General features: G+C 39.6%; 2 protein-coding genes and 2 pseudogenes across 3 annotated transcripts in view; 2 read left to right on the top strand and 2 right to left on the bottom strand.

Annotated features, from left to right (window-relative positions):
* Positions 1 to 43: 43 nt before the first annotated feature.
* LOC145465734 (uncharacterized) lies at positions 44 to 3671 on the bottom strand (annotated as a pseudogene). Its single transcript, XR_014041686.1, has 5 exons — positions 3569 to 3671; positions 3361 to 3450; positions 3147 to 3207; positions 1561 to 1849; positions 44 to 1313 (listed from the first exon to the last, which is right to left on the bottom strand). The product of XR_014041686.1 is annotated as an uncharacterized LOC145465734 (transcript).
* Positions 3672 to 7653: 3982 nt separating this feature from the next.
* LOC145465736 (microfibril-associated glycoprotein 4-like) lies at positions 7654 to 12010 on the top strand. Its single transcript, XM_081449503.1, has 4 exons — positions 7654 to 7940; positions 8300 to 8414; positions 8527 to 8910; positions 11441 to 12010. The coding sequence occupies exons 1-4, from the start codon at positions 7734 to 7736 to the stop codon at positions 11719 to 11721; spliced, it is 987 nt and encodes a 328-aa protein (XP_081305629.1). The 5' UTR covers positions 7654 to 7733; the 3' UTR covers positions 11722 to 12010.
* A 201-nt stretch (positions 12011 to 12211) lies between these two features.
* On the bottom strand, positions 12212 to 14085 carry LOC145466234 (zinc finger MYM-type protein 1-like; annotated as a pseudogene).
* Positions 14086 to 17409: 3324 nt separating this feature from the next.
* Positions 17410 to 23192, top strand: part of LOC145465738 (microfibril-associated glycoprotein 4-like) — a 12507-nt gene continuing 6724 nt past the window's right edge. Inside the window, exons 1-2 of the mRNA XM_081449504.1 lie at positions 17410 to 18046; positions 18286 to 18400. Of these exons, the coding sequence (XP_081305630.1) occupies positions 17840 to 18046; positions 18286 to 18400 (322 nt within the window). The 5' untranslated portion in view covers positions 17410 to 17839. The remainder of the gene's footprint in view (positions 18047 to 18285; positions 18401 to 23192) is intronic.

Raw genomic sequence — 23192 nt, 5'->3', positions numbered from 1 at the left:
GATTTTTTCCTTGACTGGAGAGATTACAAAGCTGAATGGTGAATTTTGGCTCGGACTGGACAAAATCCACCGCCTGACATCAGATGATAACAGCATGCTGCGTGTAGACTTGGAAGACTTTGAAGGGAATACTACTTGTGCTGAGTATAACAAGTTTGGTGTTATGAGTGAGACTACAAACTGATCCTTGACTACTACTCAGGTGCTCTAAGTTTGTTGAAACAACAGCTTTATAAATTTTTAGCTACTCTTGTAGATACAAAATCACGTTGGACAAAACAACAAGGACAAATGAAGGTTTGAAAAGCGAATTTGTCAACCCCTTGGAGACAAATGAAAGCCTTCAGCTTTTCTAAAAGGGTCTTCTCTCGTTCTTTACTTTTTAAAATGACGCACTGTATTTACATTGATTATTTTTTAACTTCACAATCCGTTATCATTTAATTACAATTAGCTTCTTAACAATATAATCACATTCATATTTATCGCTTCGTTCCTCATGATCAAGGGATGTGTCTAGTCATTCTGCTTTTTAGAATGACATGATCGTCATAGAACACTGTATTATCACCATTCCCACTCTCCCGAACACACTTGGACTTGTTACCTTAATAACAACACCAGGTGATGCCTTGGCAGAGTTTTTTCACAAATCAGCCCATGATGAAGGTTTTGGAAGTTCTTTTTTGTTGCTTCCTTCATGAGCTGTATTGCTTGTTTGTTTGCATTCTTCCACATTTAGTGGACCTTCATTTTCAAGCTCTAGTGATCTATTAGACTTGTCTGAACTTAAGGGTTCTTCTGCAGTGTTCACAGTAACTGTAATTTTGACATCTGTGTCACTCTGAACAGGACTGTTTAATGCCCCGTCTGTGGACGAAGAACTTTTTCTATCACCAACAGTTTCTCTATCAGAGGGGCTTGTGGTTTTTCTTTGTGAGGTTTTTTTCTTGTCTGCTGAATGATTGTTGCTGTCTTTTTGCTCCTTTGGTGAGGAACAAACAACATTCATGTGTACCTTACCAGTATCGTTATCAACTTTGCTTACAATGACTTTGTCTGTAGTGAGTAATGATGGAGTAGTTTTGCCTTTAATGACAGAGCCAGCTGAATTTACAGAAGTCCTTTCCTTCTCACTGCATTCACTGGAAGAGCTTGAAACAGAGCCTGATCGCTTTCTTTGTTTCCTCCGCTTTCGACGTTTGCGTGATCTTTCATTCTCTGGTTTATCTCCCAGTCTTTCTACATGGCTGTTCACTGTTGATGACAGGGGTGGAAAACTGTCGACATCAGGGGATGTGGTTGTTGGGGGACTACAGCATGGAAGAAACATTTTGTAGTTAATATTCACCTAGTTGATTCTTATAGACAATTCTACAGTGGAATTTCAACATCATATGACAATTGAAAGGCTATACAGTTGAACCTCTACCAACCAACACCTTTTGTTATGTATTGAGCCCTGAAGGTTTTTGCAAGGCTTTCCTGTTTGATGATCCCTAATAAAAAGTATGATGCCTTGAAGATCAGTATTGTTTAGACTGGAGTCCTCTATCTCACCTTTCAGATTTGATTTGATTTTTTTCTCTTTCAGGTTCTTGAATGCTCTTTCCACCAAATACAATATGTTCAGTGGTACTGCGTCTGGGAGACTCTGTTGATTCTCTGTCTTGCTTTGGTGTTTTATTGAGTAATTCATGAACTGAAACAACTGCAACTGCTTTGCCTGGTGCATTTTCCTGTTCACTTTCTTGTCCAACCTCTACACCAGAATCTTCAAGACCTACTCCAACATTCTTAGCTGCTGCAGAACTGTCACTTGATGAGATCTGCACCCTTGAGTCATCAGCTGTCAACCAGAAAAACAAGGCTCTCTTAAGGTCGGCATACACAAGGGGACTTGTCCCTGCAGCTTGTCCCTACAACTAGTCCCCTGAAGAGTTTATACAAAGGGACTGGTCCAAGGGACTTGTCCCATGAACAGTCCACACAAAGCGTTTTGACGAACAAGTCGCAGGGACTTGTCCCAAAAATTGAAACCAGTTTGAATTCGTGGGACTAGTCGCAGGGACCAAATTTTAGTCCCTGGGACTACATTCTGTGGCAAAAATGGCTACATGTAGTTCACACGATGGGACTTGTCCCCGCAACTTGTTGCAAGGACTAGTTGCAGAGATTAGTCCCCTCGTGTCTGCCAACCTTTATTTTTAGAACTTCTTACCACCCCTGATTTTCACCATAAAATGTGAAGACCTGCTGCATTGCTTTGTTGTTAGTTCTTTTAAAGAAAAAAATAAATAAAATTATAGATAAAAATTGTTTTGGAAGATTTTCATCCAACAGTTGGATTTTGGCAAAATCTACACTACAAGGTTTTTTTCTGCCAGACTACTGGGAATCACATTTTTAAATGGAAGATAATAATAACCTTGAAAGGAAAAATGAAATTCAGTACCACAATTTTTTAGATGTTTATGAATTGTGAACGACTTGACAAATGCTGTCGCTTCAGTTTCAAAAACGGTTAAACCCTAAAAAACTCCACAAGAAATTTACAAATAACTGTATTTAGAACTAAGATGATAAAATATAAATGCAAACGTTTTAGTGCAGCTTCATCCCTCAAATTTAGTCAGTGACAAAATTCTTTTGGCTGATATGTCTTATTTTACAAAAATAATTAAATCATATCTTTCATTAACTTTGTAAGTTAAGACCACTGGCTCATAATCAGCTAACTTAAGACAAACCAAAAATATTGCACTGTTTGTACCGAAGAAAAAGTTCAATATCTATAAATTTTTTTAAAAATTATCGGAGAATATTTCGTGTTTATTCCTTGTGAGCCCCACCCACAATACTTAGAAAAGCCGACCCTAACTTGTCATGTTATCCGTGCTAACTTATAATTTCAAAACTCTTTCCGGATTAACAGCCATGATCCAGAATATTGTTCATATTATGCAGCCAAACAATCATCAAACTACGTCTTCGCTAATCCCATAAACGGTCACGATTCACGCAGTGTTAAATCTCAGTAACACAACACATACAATTCTTATAAACTACATGTAAGTGTGGACAAATGCGCCGAAGATTAGTTATTAACCCGTAACTACAGTGTGAGTACTTGGCAAATCTAAGACATGTATCTCTGTAATTATTGCCCGGTTCTTCGTGATCTGAAGACTCAAAGTCGAAGAGAAACTGCAGAAAAGTAATGAAAAAAAAAATACTGTACAATGTAAGCTTAAGCTTATCTTAATTGAGTTGAGTTGCATCCAAACGTAAGGTTACGATCAGATTCAAAACAAATTCAGACTTAATAAAAATAAAGAAATCTACCAAGCTTATAAATACCTCGACCGGCGGCAAATGTCCAATCTGAGCAACTGAATTGCTGAAGTACTTTTCCCATTCTTCTGCAGTAAAATCGCCGAAGGTTATACCCTGAATATGGCGAGGATCGAACAAGAAATTACACGACACGTCGGTTTATAAATTCGGTTTCGTTTGTTCTACAAATTGACGGTAAGTAATGTGACATTGATTTTTTCCTTTTCCTCACCTCTTCTGAATTAGGCATTTCTTGAGCCACAATGGCGCTTGATTAGCCTCAGCTCAGGAAATCCATGGGCAAAATTTCCTTTCAAACCCTCTCGCCGATCAACTTAGACCTCCATCTTACTCAAGCCAAACACGCATGAGCAAAGGAGAATGTAACGTCACTTCGAGTCCCGAGGCGTCCCGTTGCGTCCCGTTGATACTAAAATGTCCCGAAAATAGTTAAGAAACAGTCAACTAAAGCACAGGTCACGCAAGAGTAATATAAGAGTGTATGGAGAACTTTGGCAGAAATATGAGAGTTTTTTTTATCATAACACCGTAGGATAGATGAATCACACTAATTTTTGCTCCGATCTTGTTTAAATTAAACTCTTCAGGATAAGAGAAAAATGACATCATTGAAGAGTCTTTACTCGATGAATTACCCATACATTGAACGACTTTATGCCATCTACTAATCCCCATACAAACTCTTATATTACGCTTGGGTGACCTGTGATAGAATGCTGTGAAGATCTTGTTCTGTTTGGCAATGTTCGTATTTTAGAAAGAAAAGGAACAGCCCCGATGCAATGCATACACATTAGAAACCAAATAAAGAAGATCCTGCTTGATTGAACGTTGGATCTCTCAGCCAAACTTGAAAAGTAAAACGATGAGAAGTCAGAGACTGCTGCAAAGCTGACAAAACGTGGTATATTTAAAAGAAATATTTCGGCCAGCCTTCTTTAGGTTTAGAGGCTGTTTTTTTTTTTGTTTTTGTTTTTTTTTTTTTCATTGTATTATGTTGTGTTACGTTCTGGGGCAGATTTTTTACGCTTCAAAACTATTTTTGCCAATAAAAAGTAAAGTCTGCATACGAACCAAGCGGCTCATCAGACCGGAGCTTATCCCGGTTTCTGTAGCACGAAGTGACAAGGAGTATTTCTACTCCACCCTGGATGGGATGCTAATCCATCGCAGGGTTACACCCAGTATTGTAGGTCGCCGGTACCCATTTATACACCTGGGTAGAGAGCTAGAGGCACTGTGAGAGTAAAGTGTCTGGCCTAAGAACACAACACAATATCCCCGCCCAGGACTCGACCGAGGACCGCTCGATCCGGAGTCGAGCGCACTAACCATGAAGCCACCGCGACTCTGTGTGCAAATAGTGAATTCCAAATATTATAAAATGTAGATCTTACACTAGATCAGACCACCCAAACGGAATAATTGCCCTCTCATCTGTTGCAAAAAATAACCGAAACGCAACTAGACCAGTACAGATAGGTGCATTAAGTGTAATCATATATTTTTGAGTAGAGGAGAGGTGGGTAATTACCAAACTGAACAAACTTCCTGCACAATGAAGAAAAGAAAACGTAAGAAAAACTTCCAAAAAAGTTTAAAGAGAGCCACGCGAAAGGAATTATTTTATGGTCCAGAAATTGAAAACAGTTTCCTCGCCAGACATGATGCTGGGAAAAAACCTCTTGCTTAGAAAAATTGCCAGGAGATTAATTTTTTTCAGTTTAATATTAATCCTAACGGACATTCCGCCCGACTGTCTATTCTACCCACACTAATGACGAATATTTATCAGTAAAGAGCACAGCTGAAGAATTCCGATGAAGAATATATTGGGTCCTGGAATCAAGTTAAAGAGAAACGCAACTGGAAGATAGGGAAACTGGAAACTTTCCAAACTTACAGCAGAGTAAAGGGGGAAGGCAAAGGTGCACAACTGAAAGGACTTGGGAGAATTTACAACTAGATTTAGCCCTCGGGACAGGTGCTCGTCATATTTATTTTGCGGCATTTAAGTTAGACAAATGCGTCTGTCAAATATCGGAAACTCACGAATGAACTGAACAGGTGAAAGTTGTTTAATATATCTTCTATTTTCCCTCCTTTTTAGCTAGATCACCAGGATAGACACTGTGTTAGACCATGAGCTATAATAATCGACTGAATCTTCGCTAATGCAAGTGATTGCAATTTGGAAATCGGCATTTCTGCTTGCCTATTTCCGTTCAAGAGCAGTTGAAGGCTTTGCAAATGACAATTAATCGCTTTGACACAATATCCGCTCATCCGCTCATACGGGTGGATAATTGGGTTAAGTTTTGCTAATTATGTCCATTCAGTTTATTCTATCAGCAAACAGGGATAATAAGTATTTCTTAGAAGATATAACTCCTTTTCTACTAAACTGAAGGACGTTAAATCTCGGCCGGGGTTAAGAGGTTGTTATATTATATCGCCAGCTTGGAAGGAAATTCAAGATATGGAAAGATCACCGACATTTTCGGTGAAGCTCAGTTTGATCTAATTCTGAACAAATGCTAAAACTCGTGGGTGTTTGAGTTGTTGGACAGGTGTACAAATAGACTTCAAAAAAAAACACTTTGAAGTTTTAAAAGCAGCGTAGATGTCTTTAAGAATAGAGGCGCCGATTTTGACTATTTTGCGTTAATCATGCCAAACTTCTTTGGTCCATTATGTCTTATCATCGTTTTGCCACTGACTGATAGGAGGAGATGCATGGGGCCGGGAGCTCAGAATCTCAATTGTCGGTTGAATTTTCGACGATTTCTCGACTCTAAGGTAAAAATTTCAACCCATTTCTCAACTACCAATGAAGTTTTGCAAGCATCAGTCCTCAGCTGTCAGTGGCAAAACGCGTCAGTCATTTCTCAGCTCACAGTTAAAATTTTATCCAGCTATCAGCTATATCTGTGCTAGGTAATTAGCTTGGAGAGGAGAAGTAAATTCTTATCATAGATGCTCTCGTCTTTTATGATAAATTAATTAAAACAAACCCACCACTCAACAATGTTGGACTGATATAAAAAATTTATGACTATGTCATTAAGTTCAAGTTCGTGACAAATGACAACCTGTTTAGGTTTGCCTTCCTGTCAAAAGTGAGTGATATTTACTTACTTAAACTCACGAGCAATCACTTTTCGTACGACTCGCCACAAACATCCAAAAGGATGGCTTCTTTTCAGATTTTCGAGTGTAAAATCGTAAGTATTGTGTGTATCCTGACTATTTCGCTTGGAGTCATACAGCCACTATGTTTTGGTTGCTCTGGTAAGTACATATCTTAATGTGTAACGTGTAGAATCACAAGAATATTCTCCAAAGAAGGTGCGGTAAACCCAATGCTAGTGTGGTTGTCTCAGGTCCGGATCACACAATTCGGTGTTTTAGCTCTGGCCAGTGTTGCTTTTCCTGGGAAGCCACTCTACTCTCTTAACTGCCTCAGCCCCGGCGATTGGTGAATTACTAAAGGAACCTGATAAAATGTTAATGCACTTCACAGTAAGGCACTATCGACACTCATACCAAGAACTACATCCTCCAAACATATGGACCCTCCGCGGTGCCGTGTACTGTTCCACTTTTCCACCAGCGTGAAATTAACTCTACACCTACCCTATTTTTCTTAAGTTTAGTAGGTTTTCCACATCTCTTGATTTTGCATGCAAATTGTTAGATCTACTCTAGTTAGATTCTCTGCATTATCGCCTGCTCTGACATGTCAGATAAAGTTGGACCCCGTAATTTGAACTCGCGGTTATTTCGAACTAAAAACCATTTACCTTGGAGTTGCTCTTCAGTCATTTACTATCGGCTATTCCGAACTATTTTCCGTTTCCCCTGAGAGTTCGATTAGAAATAGCGAGATTCAACTGACATCAACCGTGCGTATTGACTTGTTATTTATACCTTGGAGACTGTAACCCCGAAAAGTTTCCCTGACACACATTTTTGCTGCGTTTCGAATAACTTTTATGTTGGTGATTCAAACAAAAGTTTGTTTCAATATTTTCATTAGTATGTGCTTTGAACTCGGTATTGCTGCTAATGGAATGATCTGCCACCAGTAAAAGAGATATACACCATATTTTTCACCACCTGCTCTCTAAAACGTCCTCAATCATTTTCGGCTTTGTTTTTGCCTCCTCTTTTAGCAGCGCTTAATGACACGCTATATATAAACTTTTAAAGTCCGCTTGCAGGCCTATAAAAAAATCAGCTATGTAAGCATAGAGTTAACAAATTTTATCACAGGAATCCATTGAGATAGTTTAGATAAGTTTTGCACTGTTTTGTTTTTCAAAGACGACGAATGCCGCAACATCATATTCAAGGAACCAGTTGCAAACAGAGCAATGAAGAATCACGTGATCAGCAGTGAGGAAGTCCCTAATGAAGGGACCTGTCGAGTGTTGTGTTACATGGAGCCCAATTGTGTCTCCATCAATTTGGGACCTTTAGAGGGAGGAACACATAAATGCGAGTTGAACAACGTTACGGATGAAAAACAGTTTTTCACCTTCCTTAAAAATGAACCAAGTTACACCTATCTGGCCATTAAGGTAACAGTCTTAATATGCTTTTTAACGAGTGGGTACCTTCGTGATTCAATTCACCGCCCTTCTTCCAACAACAGCCCCCTTTCTGATAGGCCTCTCGCTGAATGTGTTTCGGTCAATAAGCCCCCTATTGCAATAAGTGTTTCTATCATCAAACAAAAAAAGCTCTCTGTTAAGTAAGCTCGTCTTGCCCTTAATATTAATCATCTCAATATTATGTACCTATAGTGTAAAAACATTTATAACTCCCTAAATGTTAATTATTCTTATTTCTCGAAAATTTCAGCAGTGGCAAATATGATTTTGCAATAGGATCCGACTTAATTTTCTTTTCTCTCAATCTACAATTTTCTTCTGAACAGAATCCCTGTAGTAGCAGCCCGTGTTTGAACAATAGCATATGTCAAGCTGGATACACCAGTAAAGGTTTTCGTTGTATTTGTCCCACTAAATGCACTGGAACAGACTGCAGTCAAGGTATCGGTATATAGACTGTGTACTCTGATATCTTATGAATATGATACTTCTGAAACGTTATAAACAAATTCTCCCAAGCTCAGTTCTGGGCCTGATTTTTTTTCTCCTGCAGTGTACAAAAACTGTGCCGAGATCTACAAATCTGGTGAAACAACAGACGGTGTGTACACCATCAAACCTGACGATTATTTGTGTGCCTTTGATGTGTTTTGTGACCAAACAACAGCCGGTGGGGGGTGGACAGTGTTCCAGAAGAGACTGAACGGTTCTGTTGATTTTTTCCTTAACTGGAGCGATTACAAAGTTGGTTTTGGTGATCTGAATGGTGAATTTTGGCTCGGTCTGGACAAAATTCACCGCCTTACCTCACATGATAACAGCATGCTGCGTGTGGACTTGGAAGACTTTGAAGGGAATATTGCTTATGCCGAGTATAACAAGTTTGGTGTTATGAGTGAGAATGACAAGTACAAGCTGATCCTCGGTTCATACTCAGGTGATTTAATCTAAGGAAAAAAGATCAGTTCTCTCGGCCTATCGGACTTATAATTTTGTCCTTTATCCAGTGGGTAAAAGCAACAGCGAGGACTTCTGAAAGATTGAAAAATAAATTTGTCAACTCTCACCGAGAGTTGCAAAGGTTAATCGGCTTCAACTCTCAAACAGCCTAAAATTTAACAATCAGTGGTCACAATGTTGTACACAACATATTGTAAATGGAAGCTAAGAGTTAGCGATGAGTGACTTACCAGGGTGAAAGGAGGACTTAATTACCATAAGGGCTGAAAAAACAATCCGGGACAGGATGGGATGGGATAGGACCCAGCTATCTATAAATAAAATGTCCATACTTATCACCGATTAAACCCAGAGTAAGCAATTTGCCTTTCGAATGGTATTCCAGTATTCAATACGGACCTCTGAAATGAAACCATGGAAACACAACAATCTACTGTATAACACGCAGATATTGTACTTGTTAACTTTTCCTTATAAGGAATTCGAAAGTGACGTCAGGGAATATCAAAAGGATTAACTTTTAACGGTCTAACGTTCTACAATGTAATCGTATCGTCCCGAGAGGGGGGTAATACCATATATGGGCTATATAGCTATGCATATGTGCCGCGGGATAGGTATGGTTTTTAAGGTTGTCAATCCTTAAGGTCATTCCTCACATTTGCATTGCGCATCCTTACTGCGCACAATTTATGGCGTCATTAGCGCGCGCTTGCGCACGCGCATATTGAAAACATGACGGATTTGCCTTGATATTGAGCTCTGTCAGTTGATAAGGTTTGCGTGAGAAAAGACTGATCTAATTTCTATTGCTGAAAATTGACTAAATAAGAAAAATAGCAGATACACTGTGGTCTTTTCTATTTTGCAGTCGGTAACCACGTCAAGAAATTTGGTTCAAATTTTTAATCAAGGATTTAGCTTTCTCTCTGAATCAAACTTAAACGTTTATTTGTGTCCGACACAATGTATTGACTGTAGTTTAATGCGTGTTCTTATGAGTCCGGGCTTACAAAGATGTTACAATTACTGGGAATGCGTTCTTATAATAAGCATTAAATCATGCCAAAATGGGGCATTTTCAATGCCTCAGTGCTCCTTAATGAGCATGGGCACCCCCCTTTTTTATTTCAAAATTGAAGTTATCATATGACAAATATTCAGTAGACAAAGTTTGAACAAAAATCTATCGTCACTTTTATTTCAGAGGAGTTACCTTAAATACTGTGTTATTTTTGCCACTCTTGGCATTGTGTTCCCGGTGTGATTCTTTACTGTAGGGTAGCCCAGCTTAACAAATCTGTTAAGACTTAAGACTGAGTTTACCAGAGCACCAGACAGGGGTGATACATGCCATCTCCCATTTTTGGATGAAACTTTGCCAGATTGAAGGTACTACCCAACTACTCTAAAAGACAAAGTGGGCCGGCTTTGTGATTTTTCCCTTAGGAGTTAGACCACCCCCCCTGGTTTTTTGCCCAAAATCCCAAAAATGTTACTAAAATAAGAATCAAATTTAAACACCGCTCCTGCTTACAGAATACATTGAATTTTATTGGTATTTCACACAAATAGAGATTGGACCTATCTTAGTTCACATCAGCAATTTCTAGTCATTTGAAGTGACAGGTGCCAATCAAGGAATGTCATTTCCTGCCCATGTCACGCAACATTTAGCTATAAGGCAAATTAGCTAAAATTCTGACTCAAATATTGTTTAAATTCAACTTTCTAACCCTTATAGCTAAATGTTGCGTGACATGGGCAGGAAATGACATTCCTTGATTGGCACCTGTCACTTCAAATGACTAGAAATTGCTGATGTGAACTAAGATAGGTCCAATCTCTATTTGTGTGAAATACTAATAAAATTCAATGTATTCTGTAAGCAGGAGCGGTGTTTAAATTTGATGCTTATTTTAATGACATTTTTGGGATTTTGGGCAAAAAACCAGGGGGGGTGGTCTAACTCCTAAGGGAAAAATCGCAAAGCCGGCCCACTTTGTCTTTTAGAGTTATTGGGTAGTACCTTCAATCTGGCAAAGTTTCATCCAAAAATGGGAGATGGCATGTATCACCCCTGGCTGGTCCTCTGGTAAACTCGGTCTTAACTATTTGGAAATTTCCAGTGAAACGAAATTTAGTTGAACCGTTCACGCTATTCTTGGTTTTTGTTTTTCCCCGTGATAGGGTGGCGTTTGCTTCATCCTTAAATAGGGTCAAAGTGTAAGACCCCTGGGACACATCCGAAATTTACGGCCGTACCCCCCTCCTCCCCACCCCAGGCGTATCGTAAACCACCCAAAAGGTGGCCCTATTAGGCGTTTCCGGGATATGGGATATTAGTAAAAATAAATCGGGATATCAAACATTTAGGGGAAACATTCGTAATGGGATATGGGGCATTTAGAACAGGTTAATTTTCGAAAAAATATTGAACAATTAAACGGGATATGGAATATGTCGGTCTCGCATGACAGTTATTCATTTTTTAATTTGATTTTCAGGTAATGCTAGTGACTCTCTTTCTCATCATGGCGATCACCCATTTTCCACTAAAGATCAAGATAATGATCAGCGTACGGACGGGCAAGGAGAGGTACACTGTGCGCGCAGATTTCACGGGGCCTGGTGGTACAGCTCCCCTTGTCACCAATCCAACCTGAATGGCAAGTATCATCAGACAAATCCCTCGCTCTTTGGTGTTGGTGTGAACTGGAGGGATTGGAAGGGACATAGATACTCCCTGAAGAAGACCGAGATGAAAACTAGACCAGAGGATTTCTAAACTTTGTAAAGACCGGCAACAATCTTACGCAGAATAGACATGGAAATAGCAGTAGAAATAGACACAGACACAGACATAGACATAGACACAGACACAGACACAGACAGACACAGACACAGACACAGACAGACACAGACAGACACAGACACAGACACAGACAGACACAGACAGACACAGACAGACACAGACACAGACACAGACACACACACACAGACATAGACATAAACATAGATATATACAGATCATGAAAATTGCAATTCAACGACGAGTGCGCACATGCTCAGGCAAACATGGAATTTAATCTGAGGAGAAACTGTTTCGGTTAATGCCGTAAAAGGCAAACGAAAGAAGGAAAGTCTATAATAAACAACATGTAAAAAAACTTTTATTGTTAAGGTCTCTCTATGCAATAATCAAAACTTACTATAGTTTTATGATATTATCAAGTGTTAAGCTGCCCGTCTCGATTAGCCTACGCTTTATACGCGGGTAGTGTAAGTTGTCATGGTAAATTGTAATTTGTATTGCAAATAAATAAAAATGTAAAAAAAATGTTGCAAAGTGAAAATATCCTAGAGGCAGGGATATCATACGACTGATTAACAAGATCGGACGACCGCGAAGCGGGAGTCTCATTGTTAATCATGACAGTGTCGTAGCAGGGTAAAATCTATTGGGGGCACCCGACCGAGCGCCGAAGGCGCGAGCTTCTAGGAGGGTCCGGGAGCATGCCCCCCCCCCCCCCCCCTTGGAAGATTTTGAAATCTGGGCTCTCTAAAATAGCCTTTCCAGCCTTCTGAGAGCAGTTTACAACAATGTTTAACTGACTAAAGTCATTGATCGGACATGTTACATGAACGTTGTACTCTCCTAATTGAACAGGTTTATTATACAAATTGACAGTGTTGTGTAATAAATAAATTACTTACCTATTACATAGACCCCACGAACCATTTCATTTCATTCGGATGTTTGGGTTGCATGCGAAACCAAAGACAGCTTTCGTGGGAAATTATTTGGGGTAAATGTCCCGAACAACTGCTTTCTGTTCTCCTGTTTGCCAACCAACTGGTTGGCTGCAGCTACCAGGTCAATCGTGTCAGTCCTGTCCCTGTGGATGTGAAGCATCATGAGATGGTTCAACCTTGCGTCTCCAGTTGTTGAACGGAGATATGTCTTTACGCGCTTTAAAGCGGAAAATGACCGCTCACTTGCGGTATTCGTTGCTGGCATTACCAACAATAACTTGCCCAGTGTGCAAATCTCAGACAGAAGCAATTTTTGGGAATCATCAATTGACTGAAAAAATGATATTAGGTCATCAATGTTGAATCTTGACGTGTCAAACCCCATTGAGGCAGCGACTTGTGCGAGGAGTAACAGCTGGCCTTCAATGCAAGATGGTAGGCATCTAAATCTTCACCATAAACTTTCAAAACTTCGGCCAGTTCAGCATCATACACTTCTTTGGCAGTAGCCTTCAAAAGGAGCTCCTGGAGGTTTACGTACACTTTAAAGTCCTTCTGGTCAAATCTTGATGTGACGGCGGTAGTTGCAAAATCAATGGCTTCAAAATAAACTCGTTCTTAGTGTTCCTTGGCGGTTTGAGGAAAATGATGAATTTGGTGGTTTCCAAGCTCGAACCTTTCCGGTGTTTTCATCCTTCTCGGAGGCACTGGGTCTTCAATAGACTTGATTTCCTTGTCTTTTTTCTTTAAGATGCGAGCGCAAAAGAGATCAAATGACTCATCGCTTCGATCTGTTAACAAGGTTTTAACCACATCCCGAGCCAGTATATTTTCTTAAGCTTCTGAAATTGAAGAACTCCGCAAAGCACGGCTCAAGTAGTCGGTTTGTCGCAAAATTTTCTCGCCTAAGCAACAACCAAAGAAAAAACTAAACTGCGTCATTACACTTTTCACACCAGTATTTTCGATTTCATTTCTGTGTCTTTCGATACCTCAAGTGACCAATCCCAAAGCTCCATGATCGAGTTCACCATGGTCGTTTAGCGCCGATGCTAATGCTTCGCCACGAAACAGTCCATCGCGTCGGGCAAAGAGCATGAACTCCGCGAGATTCATTTGTGGTTTCCTCCCTAATTTTATCTAATTGTGTGTTTCTTTGCGGGGACTTTTTCACCACCTTTCCAGTTTCTCTGACTGTATCAAGTGCATCACTCATATATTTCACTGATTTTATGGCATCAGCAACAGTCAAGTTCCAGGCATGGCCATAAAAGTGTGTATACAAACACTTTGCATTGACAGATTTAATCTTTGTTGCCACTCCAGTTTTCTCACCGGCCATTGTTGCAGCACCATCATAGCACTGACCACGAGCATTCTGAATATTGAGATTCATTTACTGCAGTGCGTCCCTTAGTGTTTCTACGATCTGATCAGCAGTGGTTCTCGGCAATGGCAACATCCCCGTGAAGTCTTCATGAATAACGAACAAGTCGTCAACCCAACGAATGCACACAACTAGTTGCTCCTTGAGAGACACATCAGCTGTCTCATCGGCCATTATTGTAAAGATCTTAGCATTCTGAATATTCTCTGATATTTCCCGCAGCATACCTAGAGCAAGAAGATAGTTTCATTTGCATTTTCACCACTGATGAAGAGCCAGCAGCCTCGAAACGTATGGATTTTTACGTTTTTAATATATATTTTCGCACAATAATGGATATTATTAAGAGGGTTGTCAATGGGGGCTACAAATCCCATTTCCCAGTCCAAATTTTGCCCAAATCCCATCTTTCCAGACTACCTTTTTTCATTGTTTTTTGTTTGTGATTCGCACTTCCCCTTTTCTTCTTCATGCACCTCTACTAAGTTTCTCACCTAGAGCAAGAACATCGAGCATCTCGTTCTGTATAATCGGGGATGCGTATTTTTCAGTTCTGCGATCTAACCACTCAATTATTCTTGGGTTTTCTTCAGATCGCAGTTTCAGCAGTTGATAGAAGTTTGAGTTATATTCATTTGCACTGTGCACGTGGGTGTCCCAATTTCCTCGAAGTGGCTAAGCCTGTCGATTTAAATAACGGACGTTTGAAAGGATCGGGAGTAGAATTCTTCTCTTTATTGTTTTTTCCTTTGCATGCTTGTCAGAAAACAACTCTCCGACATCGCCGACTGTTGTTGCTGAGGCTGTAACATATCTGGCTACTGCTTCCCTGTGAGATTCAGATGACTTGTGTTTTTGAAACCCTTTCTTTTTATCCATTGCATTTTTCCAGTTCCCATAGCCAATCCGCGTAAATTTCGGATCAGCCTTTGCCGAGGAAAGCATATTATTTCGGATGGCTTTCATACAAATCAAACAAAACACAATATCAGTTTTCTTGTCGTAATGTAACCATGGCCGCTGTTCAGCTCTTGGGTTGATTGGGGCTTTGTAACACTGATACCAGACCTGGTGCCAGTAAATCAGGTTCTTGGCTTGTGGGGATTATGCTTGAATTCAAAGTTCTTGAAGTTCCTGCTGCCTGTGGGCCAGATGTTCCAGCTTGGGATTTTTCTTCTAAACGAGCCTGTTCTTCACGGTTTTCATTCTTTGATGGCTTCGATGGCTCACGATCAGGTCCCACCCATTTGAGGATTGTGCTTTGCTTAAAAGCCTCTTGATTTTTCCCTGTCGAAGCCATAAAATTTCATGCTTTATCGAACCGAATGTTGAATGGTTCTGGAAACAAGCAGGAAGAACGTGGCCGCTGACCGAAGGTGCCTACCAAGATTATTGGCTCAGTTTACAGCGGTCAAACACAAAAATCCAACACCACTTTCGGGTTTCGCTGCTTTAAACTTTGTAAGAGTTTGAAAAAAAAATTTGCCTGACATTTGTTGTAAAACGTTATAAAGAAAAATTAGGGTTAACCAGAGTGTTAATTACGCTAAAAGAATCCAACAGTATCCCAACATTACTACTTTTCTGCTTTCGAATATTTTTATTACGTGCTAGTCAAAGTTTTTTTGGGGGGGGAGGGGGGGGGGCTCGCCGTGCTACGGCACTGCATGTATATGATTACACACTGAATTGGACGACCCGATGTCCTGTTACCAATTAATTATAACCATTACAATCTCACACTATTTGAAAAATAGCTTTTAATAGTCATTTTTAAATATCATAATTAAGAATAGGGGAATAGCTCGCAAAATGGCTGTTAAGTTTCTTTCAAAACAATCACTGTAAACTAAACCTTCACAAAGTTACAAAGTCAGTCTCTTGAATTGGTTACTATAGTGACTGTAATCAATGTTGTTATTGATGGATTTAGTGGAGAGGACTTAGAATGATTGACTCATGTAACTGTCCGATGACAGCCAACCGTCCGATTACACTGTCCGATTACAACGAGGTGGAAACTATTCTATCCTGCGTGGTTGCTTTTAACACGAGCGGAAATAATTATGCCGAGCGGCTCATAATTATGTTGGGAGGCTCATAATTATACTGAGAACACACAGCAATTATTACGTACGGAACACCGCCATATGTCCTGGGTTGCCATAGCGTAATTATCCATGAAAGTGAAAATTTGTGTAGGTAGTCGTATGAATGCGTGTGCAATTAAGGGATTTACACTACGAGCGATATTTGAAAATTCCTTCAAAATTGCACGAACCTTTAGGCGAGTGCAATTGGAAAGAATTTTCAAACACTAACAAGTAGTTTAGATCCTTAATTGCTCGGCGAGCCTTTATGCGATTACGCATTTATTATATGAGTGGGAAAATCACGAAAGCGCGCGCGTATTTGCACTGCAGTGCAAATTAAAAATTAACGATAGATTTGCCTACTCTCAGCCAATCAAAATGAAGTAATTGTCTCAGTTATATAAATAAAACAATATATCAGGCAATCCATTAAACCAATATAAACTTTACCAAAAGGTCTGGACCGCAGGAAAGTCACAACCAATTTCAGATATAAACGACAATAAATTTTACAAACATGTTTTGGCAGAAACCTCTGCCTTCATCAGTGCAAATGTTACAGAAGATGCAAATTGAATAGAATAGTGAACTCTTCCCTTAATCAGCAACTTTACACTTTAATTTAAGCCATCTCTGTAATCCGCACGCATTTTAAATTTTGTATACGCACTCGTTAGTATGTACCAGTTATTTCTATACAATTTACCTGTATTGTTATATTTACACTGAAAAAGGGATGGAGAGGTTTCTTCCGAAAAATGATTAAATCAAAATTAAATTATCGTTTCATATCTGAGATATAAACATGCATTCTATTAAATTCGCCAAAACCGTCAGGAGCTCCTGCTCTGTTTAAACTTCTTCTCCTCAAAAGTGAAAAAAAAAAAAGACCGTGGAGGCTGAAACTCAGGAGCGTTCACTTCGCACACTTCTCTCCACAAACAGAAGAATGGTTTCTTTGGAGATTCAGTTCAGCATAACATTGCTATTATCTTTTGCCTTTGTATCTCGTTTGGGAACATATTCCCATTATGTCTTGGTTGCTTTGGTAAGTGTTTCAGTTTCTTGTAGTTTTCTCAGTCTGTTAGTTTGCGCTAACCAAGACTTTTTCATATCTCTGCTAAATTCATTTTGTCTCCAAAACATTAAATCTGCTTTAGTTTAAGTTTAGTTTTGTTTAGTTTTAAGTTTAGTTTAAGTTCTACAATCTCTTCATTTCCACATCTCAGGAATACACGCATGCAAACCGACTTATTTTACTCATTGTCTGGTCGCACAGGATCTTCGTGAAAGCTTTTTCACCCAGAAAAATAACATTTCTCAAGGATAAAAATATATTTTCCCTTTTCGCAAACTTACACAACCTAGAAAAACTTTTCGATTTTCTTTCAAGATCCTATCTTCATTATGGAAAACGTTGGATAATTTGTATCACAGAAAGATTCAATGTCTGTGAAAGATATATTCTGGAAAAAACACAGATCATGAAGCATTGTAACCTTCCCTTCTCCCTTCTGATAACAGCACGGCGATAGAAACGATCTGCCCGTGTGAGCAGAAGGTAAATATTTTTATCAGAGGAAGCCATTTAGGTTTTTTTTGTTTGTTTGTTTCTCACAGACAACGAATGCCGCAACATCATATTCAAGGAACCAGTTGCAAACAGAGCAATGAAGAATCACGTGATCAGGAGTGAGGCGGTCTCTAATGAGGGGTCCTGTCGACTGTGCTGTTATATGGAGCCCAATTGTGTGTCCATCAATTTGGGACCTTTAAAGAGAGGAACACACAAATGCGAGTTGAACAATGCTACGGATGAAAACCAGTTTATCACCTTTCTTGACAATCACCCAAGTTACACATATCTGGCCATTGAGGTAATGTAAAACAGTCTTAACTAGTTATACAGAATTATGCTGAATATTTTCGGCGACACATGCATTTGTTAAATAAATCACAAGACTAGAAAGCTAAGAGTAAACATACATAAGAAATTGTAAATCATTTAAATTTTTTTTCCCTCCTGATCTAGCTAGAAATATTTCAGTACAATATATACAATCCATAATGTCTAGTCATTTATTTGCTTCCATCGTTTCTTTCTCTCTCTGAACAGAATCCCTGTAGTAGCAGCCCATGTCTGAACAATGGCGCATGTCAAGCTGGATTCACCAGTAAAGGTTTTCGTTGTCTTTGTCGCCCTAGATTCACTGGAACAACTTGCGACGAAAGTAATGTATACTGATAATTTATGCGTATCAATTTCTGAAAGTTCAAGATATTCAATCGCCGGAGACCCAGGAACAGTTGATGGAGACCAAGAAAAGTCGACACGGCGAGGGAAAAAATGGCCGCGAAAAGTAGAAGAGAAAGCGAGGAGCCCTGGGGAGAGAGTCACACCGGGCCTAACAGCTCTATGAATGCTTTCTCCTGACAAGGCAGAAAAAATTCGTTGGATTATTCTTCTTAATCGGTGAGCATCAGAGCAAAGTTCCTCTCGTCTGTGAATTCAAAGCCCACTCAAAAGCAAGTACGTATTGCAATGTTTGAGTGACTTTTTTCTTCGCCGTTTCGACTTTCCACTCCCCATAAATAGCTCCTGCTGGGTCTCCGCGATTAGAAAAATTTGTTTCAGGTACAAAATCGCTCCATCTCAAAATTTCAATCATTTTTTTCTCTTGCAGCTTCGGCAGCTTACAAAAACTGTGGAGAAATTTACAAATCTGGCGGAAGAAAAGACGGTGTGTACACTATCAAACCTGACAACCTGCCTGCCTTTGATGTGTTTTGTGACCAAACAACAGCCGGTGGGGGTTGGACAGTGTTCCAGAAGAGACTGGACGGGTCTGTTGATTTTTTCCTTGACTGGAGAGATTACAAAGCTGGTTTAGGTGATCTGAATGGCGAATTTTGGCTCGGACTGGACAAAATCCACCGCCTGATATCAGATGGTAACAGCATGCTGCGTGTAGACTTGGAAGACTTTGAAGGGAATACTACTTATGCTGAGTATAACAAGTTTGGTGTTATGAGTGAGACTACAAACTGATCCTTGACTATTACTCAGGTGCTCTAAGTTTGTTGAAACAACAGCTTTATAAATGTTTAGCTACTCTTGTAGATACAAAATCACGTTGGACAAAACAACACGGACAAATGAAAGTTTGAAAAGCGAATTTGTCAACCCCTTGGAGACAAATGAAAGCCTTCAGCTTTTCTAAAAGGGTCTCGCTCTCGTTCCACCATTAAAAACATGTAAAATAAATGAAATTATTCTCTGCCATTCTGAGTGGTTCAATTATAGTTAATCACAAGGGGTTCGCAATCATGCTGTGAGCTTCATTATTATCTGTGAGCCTCATTATTATGCTATGAGGCTCATAATTCTGCTGGGAGGCTCATAATTATGTTGGGAGACTCATGAATATGATTGGAGGCTTATAATGTTGCTGAGAGGCGCTGAGAACGCGCAGCAAACTACTGAGTTCAGACAACTGCTGTATATGCTGACAGAGCAAATTTTATTCCTACAAGATTCTTGCGTTTCAATTCTTTACAATAAATATCAGACTTATCTTTTATTATGGTTGCACGTCACAGCCTGACGTTTTGGGAGGCTCATAATTCGACAACTACCACATGAATTAAAATTAAGTAAGTTAAATTCGTCGAGAAGATTACCTGTCGCAGTATGTGTCTGTTGGAGTTTGATTATCTCTATTTTATGACTTTCGCAATTAGGACTGCTGCTAGTTAGTAAGCAGGCTCACCTTTGGGTCGCGCGTGCAAGCGGTGAAGAGCACAGCGTTCCGGCGAGAAGGAGTCTTCGCCTCTTCGCCTGCTTCGCCGCTTCGCCGCTCGATTTCGCGCTCGCGGCTACGCCGCACGTGCTTGTGCTTCAACGTGGGCCTGCTCGAAGGTTAACAATTTGCAAAAGCCGAGCTCGAAAAGAGACAAATTCCATGACTATAAAAACCCGAATGTAAAGGGCGTCATGTAGAGGGGCGTAACATTTTGAGAAAGAAGAGTTATATCCTCAAGAGTTGAGAAAGAAGAGAAAGAGAAAGAAGAGTTGTATCCTCATTGAAAAAAGTTTATTGTACAATTCTGCTTTAATGATGTTTGGTCTGGAGATAAGGCCAAATAATTTTTTTCTATTTTTTTTTTCCCAAACAAACCAAATACTGGATAGGTGACAGGACCGAGAAAAGATTTGAACAGACTTACAAAGATTGTGCTGGAATTCTCGTGTATTCAATAATAATTTCTTCAGATCTTGTACGGGGGATGACAATAAGCACTTAATGACTGGCCCAAAGGGAAACAAAACTCAATGTTTTCCGCGGAGCCAGTCACTAAGTGTTTTGTTATACATCCCAACTCCAAAATAGAAAAACAACTGCGAAAAATTGTCTGCTTGACGCCGGCTGACACACAAATTTGCCGCGGTTTCAAGGAGTACGACCTGATCACGTGCGAGTCGAAAGTTCAAGTTGCTGTTTCCCTAGGGAGTTAGTGAGTTTTGACCAACGGCACGTGACACGTTCTCCTCCAATCGGAAAACGTATTTGAGTTGGGAGGTATAACAATTATACTTAGCCTCCATAGTCTCTAGAGGTCATAGTGTTGATCTACCACAATCATGCTAGATCAACACTATGGCCTCTAGAGACTCTAGTGTTGATCTAGCATGATAGTGGCAAAGATGGCAAGCGTTGTCCCCGCGATTTGAACTGAAAAACATTTTAAACATTACAATTGCTGGTTTTCAGTGTCACGCAATTCAAACTAGATCAAAATCAAAATCAAAACCGGTCAATGAAAATGAAACAAGGTAAATATGCAAAGACTCTCGCCAAAATTCTCGTCGCAGCAATTTTTCTTATGCGAGATATGCGGATAAATTTTCTACCCAAATTTATAGAGATTTGTATGGAGACGCCATGCTGGTGCCCATCCGTATGGGCACCAACATGGCGGTCGGAAACCAACAGAAACATCTGTCACTGAGTTTTGCTACAAAAGCATGAATTTATCCCTCGAGAAACTCTAAAACATTAAAATAATAGTTCTTCTAAGACATTAACTGTTCAGATAGCCAAGTTCCCCGATGTAAGTCACTTTTTTAACCATCATGACAGATCTTCAGGCCGTCATGTAAATGCTGCGTCACGCAAAAGCTTAGAAATTCAAGCGTAGTGTATCACAAAACCAAGAACCCATTCGGAGCGAAAATTTGTACGAATGTTAGTTTTCAGCTGCTCTTATACATCATTTAAGTAAAATCTCAGGAAGATCAATGGTTTTGTAGTTCGAAATTTAGTGACTGCGTTTCCTGTTCAAAATCCCTTTATTCCAGGTTATATCTAGTCTGTGCAGCAGGCATCCCCCTTCCTGTTTATGTCAAAACGTTGTTACTTCCCAGGACGGTTTTACACGAAATAGTTTTCAAGAGAAACCGTAGAAATCATAAGATAATAGGTGACAAAAATGTTTTGACAATGTATGGTTATATTTATTGCGATTGGACAGGCGCTAGTCATGATATCAATTTAGCCTCTAGCCGGAAACTAAACACCTTGTAAGTTTTGAAAAAGTCATCGCGGAATCACGGTGGAATTCAGGGAATATTGAGCAACAACGGTCATATAGTTTGTCTTTATTTTTTTACCACGAAGAAACCAAATCAATTTGGGCAACTCTTGGTATTCCGATCGGGAAAGGAGTAAAACCTGAGTCACCATAACCAAGAGATTATAACTTATTTATGAAAGTGAAACATTGCCAATGTTAGGCATTGACAATATTAGGCAGCCATTAAACACTCCCTATCAAATTCGATAAAATTAAAACTTCTCCTCTAGTTTAACTTATCCTCGTCAAAAGTGAGAAGCACATTCGTTCCTCGCGGAACGAATAGAAAGCCAATTTTTTTTTCTTATCCACTAGCTTTTCGAGACCTCGCATAAACTAACCTGACGGTTTCGTGAATCTTCGTAAGGAATTTACATGCCTTTAGTAGAACTGCCAGAATTTTCTCTTTTCGGAGATGACTGTGGCCGACCACTACTCTCTCGCAATAATGGCAACAGTTAAAAGTACCTTTGGCTGCTGTGATGGCCGTCTCAGAGGACGCCGAGGTTAGTGGTTGCACCATCCACTGATGCCATCCAATTTTGAGATCTTTAGACATTTTACGAAGAGAGTACGTGTGATTTGTTTTTCACTCGTATCCCGCTATCATTTTCAAAACTATCACTCATCTTACCCGTCAAAATGAACAAATCCCGCATCCCGCATCCCGCCATTAAGATTTCTGTCATCCCGCATCCCGCCGCCAAACCTTTGTTAGACCCTCCTCTTTATATTTCTCATAATGTTCAATATCTTTCTCTGAACGTAATTAAACAGGCATGGAACAATAAAGCCTACAGGTTATTGCTTACACAAGAGTGTTGCATAACTATACTATGACTTTCCAGGAGCGAAGCCACGTGTAGATTAGGGCTTAACAGGAGCTTGAAACACTCGAACGCACATTGTAATCCAAAGAAACCAGGTCACAGTAAAATCAATCGTTAGCGTTTCTTGGAAGGAGCGATGAATCAATAATATAGGAATCAGAATAACAAAATATAGATATACTTGTGATGTGAAGTCGTAGTAACGGTTGTGGTTGTGATTATGTGGTTCGAACTAAAAGCTAAACGATACAAAAGGCTTATGTAAGCTAATACTAGCTAAGATACAAAACATAAATCAAGGATACCGATGGAACTTAAATCTTAAACTATAACGACGCGATTACGACTAAAGATGTGCAGACTTACTTTGATCTTGCTCCTGCGAGGGTAGAAATTGTAGAAACAATAGCTTAGAACGATAGCGATGACAGAGATAGCGTAAAATAATAATGAGAATGTAGATGGCGTAACTAAACTGATAAAAATGTGGTGTGTCTAATTACATGATTCCAAAGGTTATATTACGAAACTTGCATTGATCACAGCAATCACAGCACGA

Source organism: Orbicella franksi, chromosome 13 (assembly GCF_964199315.1).
Source record: "Orbicella franksi chromosome 13, jaOrbFran1.1, whole genome shotgun sequence".
In the NCBI taxonomy this organism is placed as follows: Eukaryota; Metazoa; Cnidaria; class Anthozoa; order Scleractinia; family Merulinidae; genus Orbicella; species Orbicella franksi.
The sequence above is the reverse complement of the archived record's forward strand: the minus strand, read 5'-3'. Positions and strand labels throughout refer to the sequence as shown.